The sequence below is a fragment of the Mesoplodon bidens genome, assembly GCF_964165515.1.
Source record: "Mesoplodon bidens genome assembly, chromosome: 10".
NCBI lineage: Eukaryota > Metazoa > Chordata > Mammalia > Artiodactyla > Ziphiidae > Mesoplodon > Mesoplodon bidens.
The window spans coordinates 56,562,548-56,576,175 of record NC_138172.1 but is presented as its reverse complement, the minus strand read 5'-3'; the positions used below and the strand labels follow the sequence as shown (position 1 = coordinate 56,576,175).

The 13,628-nt window shown below is 41.5% G+C and overlaps 1 protein-coding gene across 1 annotated transcript in view; it reads left to right on the top strand.

Annotated features, from left to right (window-relative positions):
- The first annotated feature begins 3,637 nt into the window (after positions 1-3,637).
- The window catches only part of CMC1 (C-X9-C motif containing 1), a 123,119-nt gene continuing 113,128 nt past the window's right edge, over positions 3,638-13,628 (top strand). The window contains exon 1 of the mRNA XM_081246104.1: positions 3,638-3,795. Coding sequence (XP_081102230.1) covers positions 3,765-3,795 — 31 coding nt within the window. The 5' untranslated portion in view covers positions 3,638-3,764. The remainder of the gene's footprint in view (positions 3,796-13,628) is intronic.

The window sequence follows — 13,628 nt, the reverse complement described above, 5'->3', positions numbered from 1 at the left end:
AGTTGTCTCAAAGTGAGAACCTGAAACACATTTACCATACCTAATATGTTAGGGTTTTTTTCGTGTTTTTTTTTTTTTTTTGCGGTACGCGGGCCTCTCACTGTTGTGGCCTCTCCCGTTGCGGAGCATAGGCTCCGGACGCACAGGCTCAGAGGCCATGGCTCACGGGCCCAGCCGCTCCGCGGCATGTGGGATCTTCCCAGACTGGGGCACGAACCCGTGTCCCCTGCATCGGCAGGCGGACTCTCAACCACTGTGCCACCAGGAAAGCCCCTAATATGTTAGTTTTATATGTTTCCCACAGCTGCTGTAACAAATTACTACAAACGTCGTGGTGCAGAACAACAGGAATTTATTCCCTCACGTTCTGGAGGCCAGAAGTCCAAAATCAGTATCACTGGGCATAAATCAAGGTGTCAACATGGCAGTGTTCCCTCTGGAGGCTCAAGGGGAGAATTGCTTCTGGCGGCTGCCTGCATCCTTGGCTTGTGGCCTCATCCCTCCACTCTCTGCCTCCAAGGTCACATTGCCACCTCCTCTTCTGTGTGTGTCAAATCTCCCTCAGCCTCTAAGATTTCCACACCAATTCCAACATGTGTGTTTTTATTCCACACCACCAAGTACCTCTCTAATACCAAGGTGTCCTACAATTCAACTCACCTCTAACACAATCTACCTGGAGGGAGTGTCAGATCCCAAAAGTCAAGGGCTCAGTCCTGCAGGACGGCCATCCTCACCCTTCCCCCAACATCAGACACTAACTGCAAGTCCAGGTGCTTCTGACTGGCCCCGTCCTTAGGTCTGATTAATTTTTTAGAGCAGCTCAGAAAACTCAGAGAAACATTTTACTTACTAGGTCACCCGTTTATTGTGAAAAGATAGAACTCAGGAACAGCCAGATGGAAGAGACACACAGGAAAAGTCTGTGGGAAGGAGCTTGGAGCTTCCCTGCCCTCTGCGAGTGCACCACCCTCCCCAGACCCCCACATGTTCACCAACAGGGAAGCTCTCTTGGTTTTTTTATGGAGGCCTCAATATACAGGCACAACTGATTAAATTATTGGCCACAGGTAATGCTTCACCTGTGATTAAATCACCTCCAGCTCCTCTCCCCTCCCCAGAGGTCAGGGGGTGGGACTGAAATCTCCAAACCTCTCATCACTGCGTTGGCTCCACCAGCAACCATCTCCCATCCTTAGGTGGGAGGGCTTTCCAAAAGTCACTCGTTAACATAGCAAAAGACACCTTTAAAGCTCTCATCACAGGAAATTCCAAGAATTTTATTTAGGAGTTCTGTGCCAGGGAGGGGACTAAAGTGAAATATATATTTCCTTTAATAAATTACAATATCACAACCTCTCTATCTTACATGAACACCTGTTGTGTCATTTAGGATCTACCACAAGATCCTCAGCTTAATCACGTCTGCAAAGGCCTTTACCAGTATGGTAACATTCACAGGTTCTAGGTAGTGGGACCTTATATTTTGGGGGCCATTATTCAGCCTACTACAGTAGTCTTTGCTGTTATTCATCAAATAATTCCAATCTGTAATCTTCTGGACAACGGCCTGACTTCCTTTGATTGGGCAGGGGATGTCACCAATGAGTGAAAGTAACTTGTGTCACTTCTAGGCTAGAGCATTAAATTGCTAGTTCAAGGCCTCCAGAGCTCCATTCCCTCTGCTGTGAGCCCAGCCATTTTTGGAATGATGGGTGTACCGTCTATCAAGGATCCAGAGGAAGGAGGTAAGAAGCAGAGTCCCCGGCTGAACTGTGATGACATAAAGGATGAGCAAGGAATACGCCTCTGCTGTTAAAAGTCACCAGATTCAGGTTTTTTTGGTTTTGATTTTGATTTTCAGCAGCATAACTTTTTAAAATTGAAGTATAGTTGATTTACAATAGTTAGTTTCAGGTGTACAGCAAGTGGTTCATATATATATATATATATATATATATATATATATATATTTCAGATTATTTTCCATATAGGTTATTACAAGATATTGAATACAGTTCCTGTGCTCTACAGTAAATCCTTGTTGCTTATCTATTGCATGTATACTAGTGTGTATCTGTGAATCCCAAATTCCTAATTTATCCTCCACCCCTCCCTTTCCTCTTTGGTAACTGTAAGTCTGTTCTGTATGTCTGTGAGTCTGTTTCTGGTTTGTTTGTTTTTTTTTTTTGCGGTACAAGGGTCTCTCACTGTTGTGGCCTCTCCCGTTGCAGAGCACAGGCTCCGGACGTGCAGGCTCAGCGGCCACGGAGCATGTGGGATCTTCCTGGACCGGGGCACAAACCCGCGTCCCCTGCATTGGCAGGCGGACTCTCAACCACTGCACCACCAGGGAAGCCCTCTGTTTCTGTTTTGAATATAGATTCTTTTTTTTTTTTTTTTAGATTCCACAAAAAGTGATATATAATATTTGTCTTTCTGTGTCTGACTTACTTCACTAAGTATAATACTCTTAGGTACATTCATGTTGCTGCAAATGGCAGTATTTCATTCTTTTTTTATGGCTGAATAGTATACCATTGTATATATGTACCACATCTTCTTAAGCCAATCATCTGTTGATGGGCTTTTAGGTTGTTTCCATGTCTTGGCTATTGTAAATAGTGCTGCTATAAACATTGGGGTGCATGTATCTTTTCAAATTAGAGTTTTTCATATTTTCCAGATGTACACCCAGGAGTGGAATTGAAATGGAGCAGGATCCTATGGTCTTTCCCCCCCACCCATGTCCTCCACCTGCCTTTTGTCTGTGGAAAAACTTTAGCCAGAGAATAAGTTTAATCAGAGAAGTGAGAAATGCAGAAACAAAGAAAAACAGTCCAACAAGACTAAATAATAATAGTTTAGTCATTAAGAAAAGTGAAGGACTTTAGTTCCTTTTCAAGGGCTATAGATAATTTTCTGAGCCATATCCTGTGAGCTGTCTTACAGAGACTAAAACCAGGTGGAAGAAGTTAACTACATCATGACCATGACATAAGCTGCCACAATTCCAAGAGCTGGCCTCAAAGAAACGGGAACAAACCAACCCTGGAATTAAAGACTAACTGTACTTAAAACAATCAAGGTGATGGTGGTCAGACCATTGGTGGATGACCAATTTCAAGATGAGCGTCAGAGCTGACTGTGCTGTTTCTTCATGTAGCCCCCTCCCTCCGCCTATAAAAGCTCTTGCACACTGATTGTCAGTGGGGGGAGTCGGCCTTTGGACAGGAGTCTGCCCCGCCACCCCCATTTGCCGACCTCCAAAATAAAGCAAACTTTCCTTTCCACCAACCTTGCCTCTTTACTGACTTTTAAGTGGGAGCAGCTGGACCCACTTTCACTATAAAGCAAACTTTCCTTTCCACCAACCTTGCCTCTTTACTGACTTTTAAGTGGGAGCAGCTGGACCCACTTTCACTATAAAGCAAACTTTCCTTTCCACCAACCTTGCCTCTTTACTGGCTTTTAAGTGGGAGCAGCTGGACCCACTTTCACTAACAGATTTTGGCGCCCAACGTGAGGCTGGGATCTCGCGATATCTGGCTCCCAGGTTTTCCCAAGCAGAGCGGCCGCCATGATGATGTGTTAGAAAGGCTGTGAGCAGTCCTCTGCTCGTGGCTCACTGGCCGTGCCCTGAGAGGGGTTTGGTGGCGACATTCCTAGCAGCTGCTGAAACCATTTGTTTCAGGGTTCCTCCCTGTTTCTCCCCTGCTCGGCACTGGCTGCCAACGTACGCTTTTCCTTGGTGGAACGGAAAGATGCCTCTGGACGAGCTGACGAGCTTCAAGGGTGAGTAAGTACACCGGTGTGTGTCCGGAAAACTTCTCTTTTGAGCATGGGGTGCTATTTGGGCATTTTGCCAATTGGTCTGACGTGTTTCTGACGTTGAGGACCCTTTGCGAGCACTAAGCGTCATTTGGGTGTATTCCTAATTGGTGCTGACTTGTGTCTGACGTCAAGGCCCATTTGTGTTGGGAAGTGTTTGTCTGGGACTCCGTATCAGTCATCCTCTGGAGGGTTTGTGACAGTTCTGTCTTCGGGTGTGTGAGTATGTATTGCATTTGTGTGATTGGTATTCTTGTTGCCTTTTGTAAAATGGGAAATTCAGGTTCAATTCATTAAGAAAAATTTTAGCTATAAAACTATGACTAAAGAAAAAGATGATTTTTTTTTTTTAACCAATGTATGGCAACAGTACTCTTTAGACTCTGGAGAAAATTGGTTAAGATGAAACTCTTTTGAAACTCCAAAACTGGTTCTTTTTGCATATGCAGTTAGAGAAAGCTTGCTTGATAAAATATCGTTTTCAGAATTCTGACCCTGAGAGAACAAATATATGCCTAGGATAAAGCTTGAAGTTAACTTTTATCGTGTCTTTAAAATACAAACACAGCCCACTTTGCCTGAGACTTCAGCCTTGGGTAAATTAGTAAAACTTCAAGCCAAGAAAAAAGAAAAAAGAGAGAGAGGAAAGAGGGCTTAGGTTTATTAAACTAACATCTTGTACCATTAAAGAGAAATTGTGCTATGAAAAAAATGTATGTTTTTAAAGGTGATGAAATATGTTAAGTTTGCCAATCAAAAAATGCTGATATAACAGTTAAATTACTTGTTTCTTGGTTTTGTTAAGGTTTTCAAGGTTAAAAACTGTAATATGTAAAAATGGTAAGGGAAGCATTTCAGTATGTAAAGCAAGTACGATATGTGTTGTCAGCAAGAGAAAGTATAAAGGTGAGATATTTTTGTTGGGAAAACAAGGAGAATAATTTTGTCCTGGGGCTGGTTGCTTCTGTATGGGAAAACAAGGAACAAATTAATCTGGATCCAGAAAGTGCTAAAAGGTTTGTGAAAAAGGAACTTTGAGAAAAGAATTTTGTACATTGTCAGGATTAAAATTAGATTGAGTTTAATTAGGTAAATGAATTTTGTTATTAACAGTAAACTGATGCAAGACTGAATTTGGTTTTCTCTCTGTTAAGAGAACAAAGTTCTCCTGGAATATTGAGCTGATTTTGATAACAGATTGTAAGTTTCTTTCTCTAGCTAACTTTGAGTTATCCAGAGCACCCCTGAGACATCTCAGAGAGAAATATTCGTAAAAAAAATAAAATTTTAAATCTAATGGAAAGCTATTATTTTACTTCTAACCATACTTTTGGCTCCAGTGTTCCTTATGAAAAAGAATTGTCTAATGAAGTTGTCACAGAGTATAACTACTTATGAGGTGTATCACTGCTGGCTTGAAGTACATGTCAGAGCTGACTGTGCTGTTTCTGCATGTAGCCCCCTCCCTCCGTCTATAAAAGCTCTTACCCACTGATTGTCAGTCGAGGGAGTTGACCTTTGGACAGGAGTATGCCCTCGCCTCCCCCAGTTGCTGACCTCTGAAATAAAGCAAACTTTCCTTTCCACTAACCTTGCCTCTTTATTGGCTTTTGAGCGGTGAGGAGCCGGACCCACTCTCGGTAACACAAGCATGTAGTTATTTCTTGGATGTCCTGTCCTAGGTTGCATTACACTCACTCAGTTATGTTACTTGTCAGCTATAATGATGAAAGCTAAAATGATGAAAAAATAACTTTGTTTTTCATATTAACACCAAGTATATTTAGCACAATTTTTAGATTCACCGACTTTTCCAGAAATGTAACTATCATGTAAATCCATGGAAGATTGTCCTTTGTTTTGTTCAGAATTTTACTAAGAGATGTTTACTATATTGAAATATCATGCTCCTAACTGCAGTGTTGGTTCTGGTATTTCAATACCAGACAGCTTCGTAGCTTTCCAACTGGTGGGGATTCTAATTTAGGTAAACGTGTGACTCTTTCATTATACTACTTTCTTTTTCTCTCTCTTTTATTTATAGGTAGGGTTTTTTGGTTGCTTTTTTTGTGGCGGGGGTTGTAGCCTATGAATATCTGGAGGCTGATATTCATCTTTATGGCACTGAGTCTGGAAGGGTTGTGGACCACATTGTTTAGGACAGTGCAGGTTCTCAGCATAGCAATGAGATCATAATTATAATGATAGTTACCATTTACTGATTGTTTTCCATGCACCAAAGCAGTGCGATAATCACTTTACAAATATCTTCTCATTTGATTCTCACAATAAATCTTTCAGATAGGCATATTGTCTTATCTCCATCTTTACAAGTAAGACAAGTTTGGCCAATACAGTTAGTAAGTGTAGTTGGCACTCCATACCCACGAATGCAGAATCCGGGAGTGCAGAATCCATGGATATGGAGAGCCAACTTCACTAAGCCATTTTATATAAGGGACTTGAGCAGCCGCAGATTTTGGTTTTCACAGGGGTCCTGGAACCACTCCCCTGCAGATACAGAGGGAGGACTGTAATAGAGCATCATTTGAATCCAAATCTGCTTGACCTCAGAGCTAGGGTGTTTACCTGCTCAGTTAAACCACCAGTCTAGAAAAGATTGCTGCACCAGCTGAGGGAACAACCAAAAGCAGGCAGGTTGTAATTCTATGTCTGAACCATCATTGCTTCCAGTACAGCAATACCAGTCTCCTAATTTCAGAACAGGAGGCAAGGCTCAAACGTATCAGGAAAGACAGAAAGAAGAGCTATATAGAGTTAACAAACTTCAAATATATCTGCTACTTCTTCCATTTGAAAAGTGAAAATGCCACAGTAGTCTCCAAGGTCAGAATCTCCTCTTTTCAGTTTTTCTTCATGAACAACTTCATATGTTCATGCAAAACCTTTGACCTCTAAGAAGCCAGCAGCATTGATAATTATATCTCAAAAACAACCCTTTATGTGGTACCCACTCTATAATGGATTCAGAGACATGAATAAAACATCTTAATTTTCAAGTATTTCTTTTTAAATTAATATTTGAAAGAAAAATATCTTATAAAGAAAGGAGATTTCTGTAAGGCGTGTAGCTCTTGCATAGAGGGATAGAGTTTTCATGGCCTGTCTTGTTAAAACTGTTCTAGTACCCATCTGATGCACACTTATTTATGGATTTTAGACTAAAAGCTCTTTTTTTGTCAGTTTTCTTCACAGGCACTTATCTCGACATACTCATTAGGTGATTTTTCTCTTTTCTTTTTTGTTGAGGCCTAGCCATGCCCTTGGTACTCTCTTTTGTTCCTTGCTGCAAAAGGAATGGTTTTAAAGCCTCCCTTTCCACCAGTCCCACCTTTTTTTTTTCTTTGTAATTAGCCTTATTTGAGGACCAGAGAAGCAAAAGATTGGAAAGAAATACAAAAACTGTTGAACAAAAGACGATGTTCTTTACCCCAACCATACGCTGTATAGCTTGTGTGCAACCTGGGTCAGATGACTCGCATATATGCCTTTAAAATGAAAAGAGAATGAAAAAAGAAAGAAAAAGAAAAAGCACTGACTTTCACAGCAGCTGCATTGGTATAAACAGGCTGGGAGTAAATGTCACAGCAAAGGAGAATAATACATCTTGCCTTCATTGCAAAAGTAACTCACTTTAAAACCAAAGAACATGATGAAACTGCATACCTGGTCACAATGCTTTTAGATAGTCATTGGAAATACCTTAATATTAATTTTCTTTAATTGGAAGGAGAGAAACACTTTTCTTTTTTAAAACTCTAAGCATTTTTTCTCATTTGAGCCACACGAAAATGGAATTGTTCAGCTATTTCCTTTAAAATCGGTTCATTAAAACAGCTTCGATGCAGTGGTGATTAGTGAAATGTTTTTTTCTGCCTCCTCTTATTTCATTAGTTAAGAGGACCAATGGATTTATGCTTTCCTTGTCTCTAGAAATAAAACTCTAGCTTTCAAAATATTAAAATTCATAAATACCGACTGGCTGTTGGGCCTGGAGTAATGTTATTTCTTAAAAAAAAAAAAGTTTTTGTACCAATACATTTCATGAGAATGACCATCAAAGGCAGTTTTAATGGGGCAAATGTTACAAAGTATGAAGACTCAGGTTTCCAAAGATAGAGCTGCCAAAAACCAACTTGTCTTTCTCCCCACTCTACCCCCTGAAATAAACATTTTAAGTTTATCAGAATATAGGCTTTGTTTGTTGTTTGTTGTTGTTTGTTGTTTTGATTGGGCAAGTATCAATGACCCAACAGGAAATGCAGAGAACACTCCACCTGGCAATTTAAGGAGAGTTCAGCAAACAGACTACAGTTGACCCTCCAACACAGGGGTTGGGGTGCTGACCCACCACATGGTCAAAATCGGAGTATAACTCACTCTTCGTGGTTCCTCGGTATCTGCGGTTCCAAATCCTCGGAGTCAACCCACCGCAGACCCCTAACACTGTAGTATTTACTATTGAAAACAATCTGTGTATAAGTGGGCCCATGCAGTTCAAACTATGTTATGTGTTATTCAAGGGTTAACTGTGTTTGTAAAGGTGTGAAAGGGGTTTAGGAAAACCATCAACATGCAGTGTTGGTAGCCCCTGTCATCCACAGGCCTGAAGTGGCAAAAGGAAGGAACCAGTATCAAAATCTATGAAACAAACTCTGGTTTCTTGCAGCCAACCCGCAATGACCGGCAATGCAGAAGTTAGAGGAACACACACCCCACCCTGCTCACTTCCTGCCCTTAATTTCTTGTTAGCTAAGCCAGCTGGGAACCAAAGGGCAAAGGAAGCTGTTGGTGCCATCCTGGCACAAGGGGACAAGGAAGCAGGAGGGGCACAGGGAATCAATCTGAAGTTTTAGAGACCCAGATAAATACCTCTTTCTCTCCCCACTTTTTGCTACAACATACAGGCATCTCTTTCCCTTAAGCTTTCTTTTCCCTTTACATAAAATCAGTTTCATGGAACTCTTTTAAGGAAACAATTCCAAACAGCAAAACTTGGTCCTCTTAATTCTGTTAACAGACCTCAAAGAGCCCAAAATACCTGAGGAAAGGTTACTGCCCCCTCTTCACCTGCTACTGGGTGGAGAGTAATTAAAGGATGTGGTCATTTCACTCAGCAAATATTTGAGTACTGAGCAAGTGCACACCAAGGCACCATCTAAGAACCACAGAGGACCTAAGGGTAAGTCAGATGAGGACCTGGTCGCCAGCATGTCTCTGGATTCCCAGCATCCATTTCTGTTTTCTTCTCCTGCACGTACTCAGGCACAAGACAGTGCTCACAACCCAGGCTGGTCAATCAACACATTCCTGTCTTCTACCTGGTGTGACAGGCTCAGGACAGATCAGTTACCTAAGATAGACCAATAAGAGTCTTGTTTGGGGGCTTCCCTGGTGGCTCAGTGGTTAAGAATCCACCTGGCAATGAAGGGGACTTGGGTTCGAGCCCTGATCCGGGAAGATCCCACATGCCGTGGAGCAACTAAGCCCATGTGCCACAATTACTGAGCCTGCATTCTAGAGCCCGTGAGCCACAACTACTGAGCCCACATGCCACAACTACTGAAGCCCATGTGCCTAGATCCCATGCTCCGTCCACAACAAGAGAAGCCACCGCAAGGAGAAACATGCACACTGCAACCAAGAGTAGCCCCCACTCGCCACAACTAGAGAAAGCCCCCATGCAGCAATGAAGACCCAACGCAGCCAAAAATAAATAATTAATTAAAAAGAAGAAAAGAGTCTTGTTTGGAACTGTTTTGCCAGATTTATGAGCATGAGTCTTGTTTGGAACTGTTTTGCCAGAATTATGAGCAAGAGTCTTGTTTGGAACTGGTTTGCCAGATTTATGAGCAAAGAGGTGCTCTTTCAAAAGGAATTGTTCAGTGAAATGATGTTAAAAAAAGCCTGTGAGAAGGATGAGGCCAAGTTGAGAAAAGCAAAGTTCAGGAGAGAGCGAGATGGAGGCTCTGGACCAGCCACACCTGAAGCCTGTTGGACTCAGTGTCCTTAATTTAATACATTATCTTGTTTTGCTTAAGCTGTGGTTTTATCTCTTACAACAGGATGAATCTTGACTCATATATTATCCTCAAGAAGTTTGTGTGTAGCAGGGAAGATTGGTGTGTAAACAAAACACAAAATATGAAGTTAGAAATAGCATTTTTAAAAGATAGATACAAAGACTTCAGGGAGCCTAGGCTTACTTACAGAAGTAAGTAAAGGAAATTAAGATGCCATTTGAACTGGGCCCTGAATCACAGATAAAATGTGACGTGTTGATTTTTAGGGGTGAGCACACAGAGAGACAGAGACAGACAGAGAGATATAAAAGGATATACTCCAGTATACTTCAAAATGTTATCCATGGTAATTTCTGGGAATTAGGATTGTAATGGAAGAGGATTTTTTTCTAATTGTTGTTTTGTTTAGGCTATAATTTTTATTCTGTTATATTCTTTAAATTTGTTACAACTAGTATGGGTTACTTCCATAGTTTTCTTAAAAAGAAAAAGTATTCAGAAACCTCCCTTAGTTTAGACCTCCTTTTGCACAGACCTATAAGCAGTTGCAATAAACCACGAGTTGATGATGATCTGCCAAAACAGTGTGTGGAGGAAGGGTGACAGGTAAGCAAAAATAGAACAGGGACGTGAATTATAGCAGGACAATTTATTGTAATGACTTTTTAAACAGCTTTAAAATGTGAAGAGATACTTTCATCATTTCTTCCTCCACCGAATGTAATTTGTCCTAGGCCAAATACAAGTGTGATGTTGGTAGTAATTAAAATTTAATTTGTTTTGCTACAAAAAAGATCTACCAGATAGATGTTTCTCTGCTTTTGTTGACTGGGTAGAAACTAGAATGTAATGATGATGATGAAGAGGAGGAGTCGGATGATATAAGCCATAGTACAGGGGAAGCACATCACATATACAGCAACCCTATAAATTGTTTACTCCTATAATCTGCACTTTGCAATCGAGGAAACTGACACTTACCCTGGGCCACATAACAAGCATGTGGGGACTGAGATCTGACCTCATGAAGTCCTGGTCCAGGGCTCCTATTATACGGCGTCTCCACAGGAACGATGATGGATGGTCTCTGTGCATATACAAACATCCTTAAAGAATTAGGAGACCTATCCTTAATACAAATAAGAAAGAGTGATGACAAAGTTTTCACTATTTCACACGCATCCCCCACTATCATTTGGTGTACAACTAGCTGAGGTTAAGGGTACATTTATGCCCATAATCTTGATTTCAGCATCATACTAATTCAGAGGTAGTTGGGGCATCTAACTTGCTTCTGGAACCACATATCTGCTGCCCTGTGCCAAGCAGAATGTGATCTACCAATATTCTAATGCTGAAATTAGACAGCTCAAACAACAGCTGATTGCACACCATGAGATCTACTAAAATCTGACAGCAGGTGTACTCACCAATTTTGACCATAATGATGGCAATAGGAGACTTTCTGTTAAAGGGACAAGAGAGCAGATATCTGGCACCCGGCAATGGAAAAAAGCAAGGCAGTTTTAAACAAGTACCACATGTGGTGACTCATTAGATGTTGAGAGCTAATAAGAGGCTGAAGATTTTTAGCTTAGCACTGATGCTGTGGGCAGCAGGATCTCCTAACATCTAGAAATTGAGGATGAATCAGGAGGTGGTGATAAATCCAATGCTGATGCCTGGAGTGTGGAACTGTTATATTTTTAGGATAAAGGCAAAGATGTAAAAGTCTAAGAGAGTGCCAGAGTGAAGCAGATATGTTGAGAGATCTGCATGTTTTTGTATTCATTCATTCACTAAGCAAGTACAATGCCATGGACAACACCCCAGATTTCAGAATACAGAAAATGACCCCTTCTGGGTGGAGCTGATAATCTAACAGAGAAGAAACAATTAACCAGATAAAGATTATAAAGTGCAATGGCTGTTGGGATAATAGAAATGTAGGATACCATGAGGGCATGGTCTAGAGAAGAAGAAATTCCAGCGGAGGTGCAGGCCCAGGACAAGAAGAAGAAATAATGAAAGAGGGAGGAAAGTCCCACCCGGCGGGACTGTAAGAAGGCCAGAGCTGGCAGGAGCTGGGTGGTTAGCGAGGATGGAGAGGTGGACAGGCCCAGATCCTTTTGCTCTATACAAAAGCATCTCTACTCTTACAGACAGGAAAGATATCTTAATAGCTGCCATTCTTTTAAAGGCAGCCAGATAACCAACATGTGTATTTTGAGAAACTGCTACATGCTGTGCAGTGAACAAGATGAAGTCCCCGCCCTGGAGAAGCTTGTCTATTGGTGGAGGGATTCAGACAATGAATCTGCAGAAGAATACACGTGCCGAGTGCTAGGAAGTAGATGAAAGAGGCTGCGATAGGAGAGGATGAGTGGGGGGCAGGGACATGGAACCTTGGTTGCGCACGGTGACCACTCTTGTGGAGGAAATATTTGAATTGAGGTCTCAACAGTGAGATAGGAGGAGGCCTGTGAGTGTCTGGGGAAAGCATTCCAAGCAGAAGGACAGCCAACTCCTTGAAACAGAAACAAGCAGTCTTGTGTTCACCACCCAGAAATTGGACCCGTGCAGCCAAGAGGGGGGATGAAGGGAGGTTTAAGGGCCACGAAGTGGGAGAGGTGAGGACAGATCAGGTAGAAACTTGAGGGGAAATGACCAGACGTTCAGGTTGGCCCCAAGTAACCCCAGTTACCACTCTTTAGCCCAATTTAATTATTAATAACGCCCTCCCTCCTTCTCTAAGGCTCATGGAATAGGGCAAGGAGACTAGATTTTGCAGTTCAGGTGAAAGCCATTGGGGACTTTTAAGCAAGGGAGCCACATGATCCTTGGATCTGCAATTGGCAGACGTTCTGTAAGGGGAAGGACTTCCAGTCATCCTGTTTAAGGCCCTGATACCCAAAGAATTTCTTGGGTTTCTCACAGTACTGCAGAATCTTGGAATTTGGAAAGAATCTAGAGCTTACTTTGTTTATAGTCCTACACCATGTAAGAATGCCTCCTACCATAATTGGTGCTTACAACTGGCTTTAATGAAACTCAAATAAAAGACTACCATCAAATAAAGAGGCAGGAGACTTAGAATAAAAACAGAGTCTTTGGAGCAAGACAGAGCCAGATATGAGTCCTGACCCTGTATGAGCTTTGTGACCTCAGGCAAATTACTTAACCTCTCTAAGCCTTTGATTTGCCACCTGCAAAACAGAAACAATAATAACCACCTGGGTGCCTTTAAAGTATTAAAAATAAGCTATGTAAAGCACTGGCTGGTGCAGAGTATTTCAGTATTATAAATATAAAATAAACAATAAAGATTCTTTAATGTCATCTCAAAAAGCCAATCCTACCTGACAAAGTGATTTTTCAAATTATTGTCGACATCACTTTTTATAGTTTGCTTTGAACCTCTGCTGAAAACAATGCATTCTCTCCCCAGAGTAACGCACTTGATATGCACATGAAATTCTGCAAAAACATTTATTGAATGGCAGCTTGGAATAATGTTTGCAAAACTGTTGAAGGGCTCCTTTTAAAACAAACTGAGCTGAATCACAGAGTTGTAATTCCATCTACCCCACTCCCCATTCAGTATCCCAATTCTCCCAGCAAGGTGACTAAGTCTTTCCCCTCTGTCGCTCACACCCCTTCTCTAACCCTAGTCTAACTGACCTCACTAAACAGGTTATAAGTGACAATCAGACACACAAAGGAAAGGGTTATATGGCTTTGCAATAGAAAATT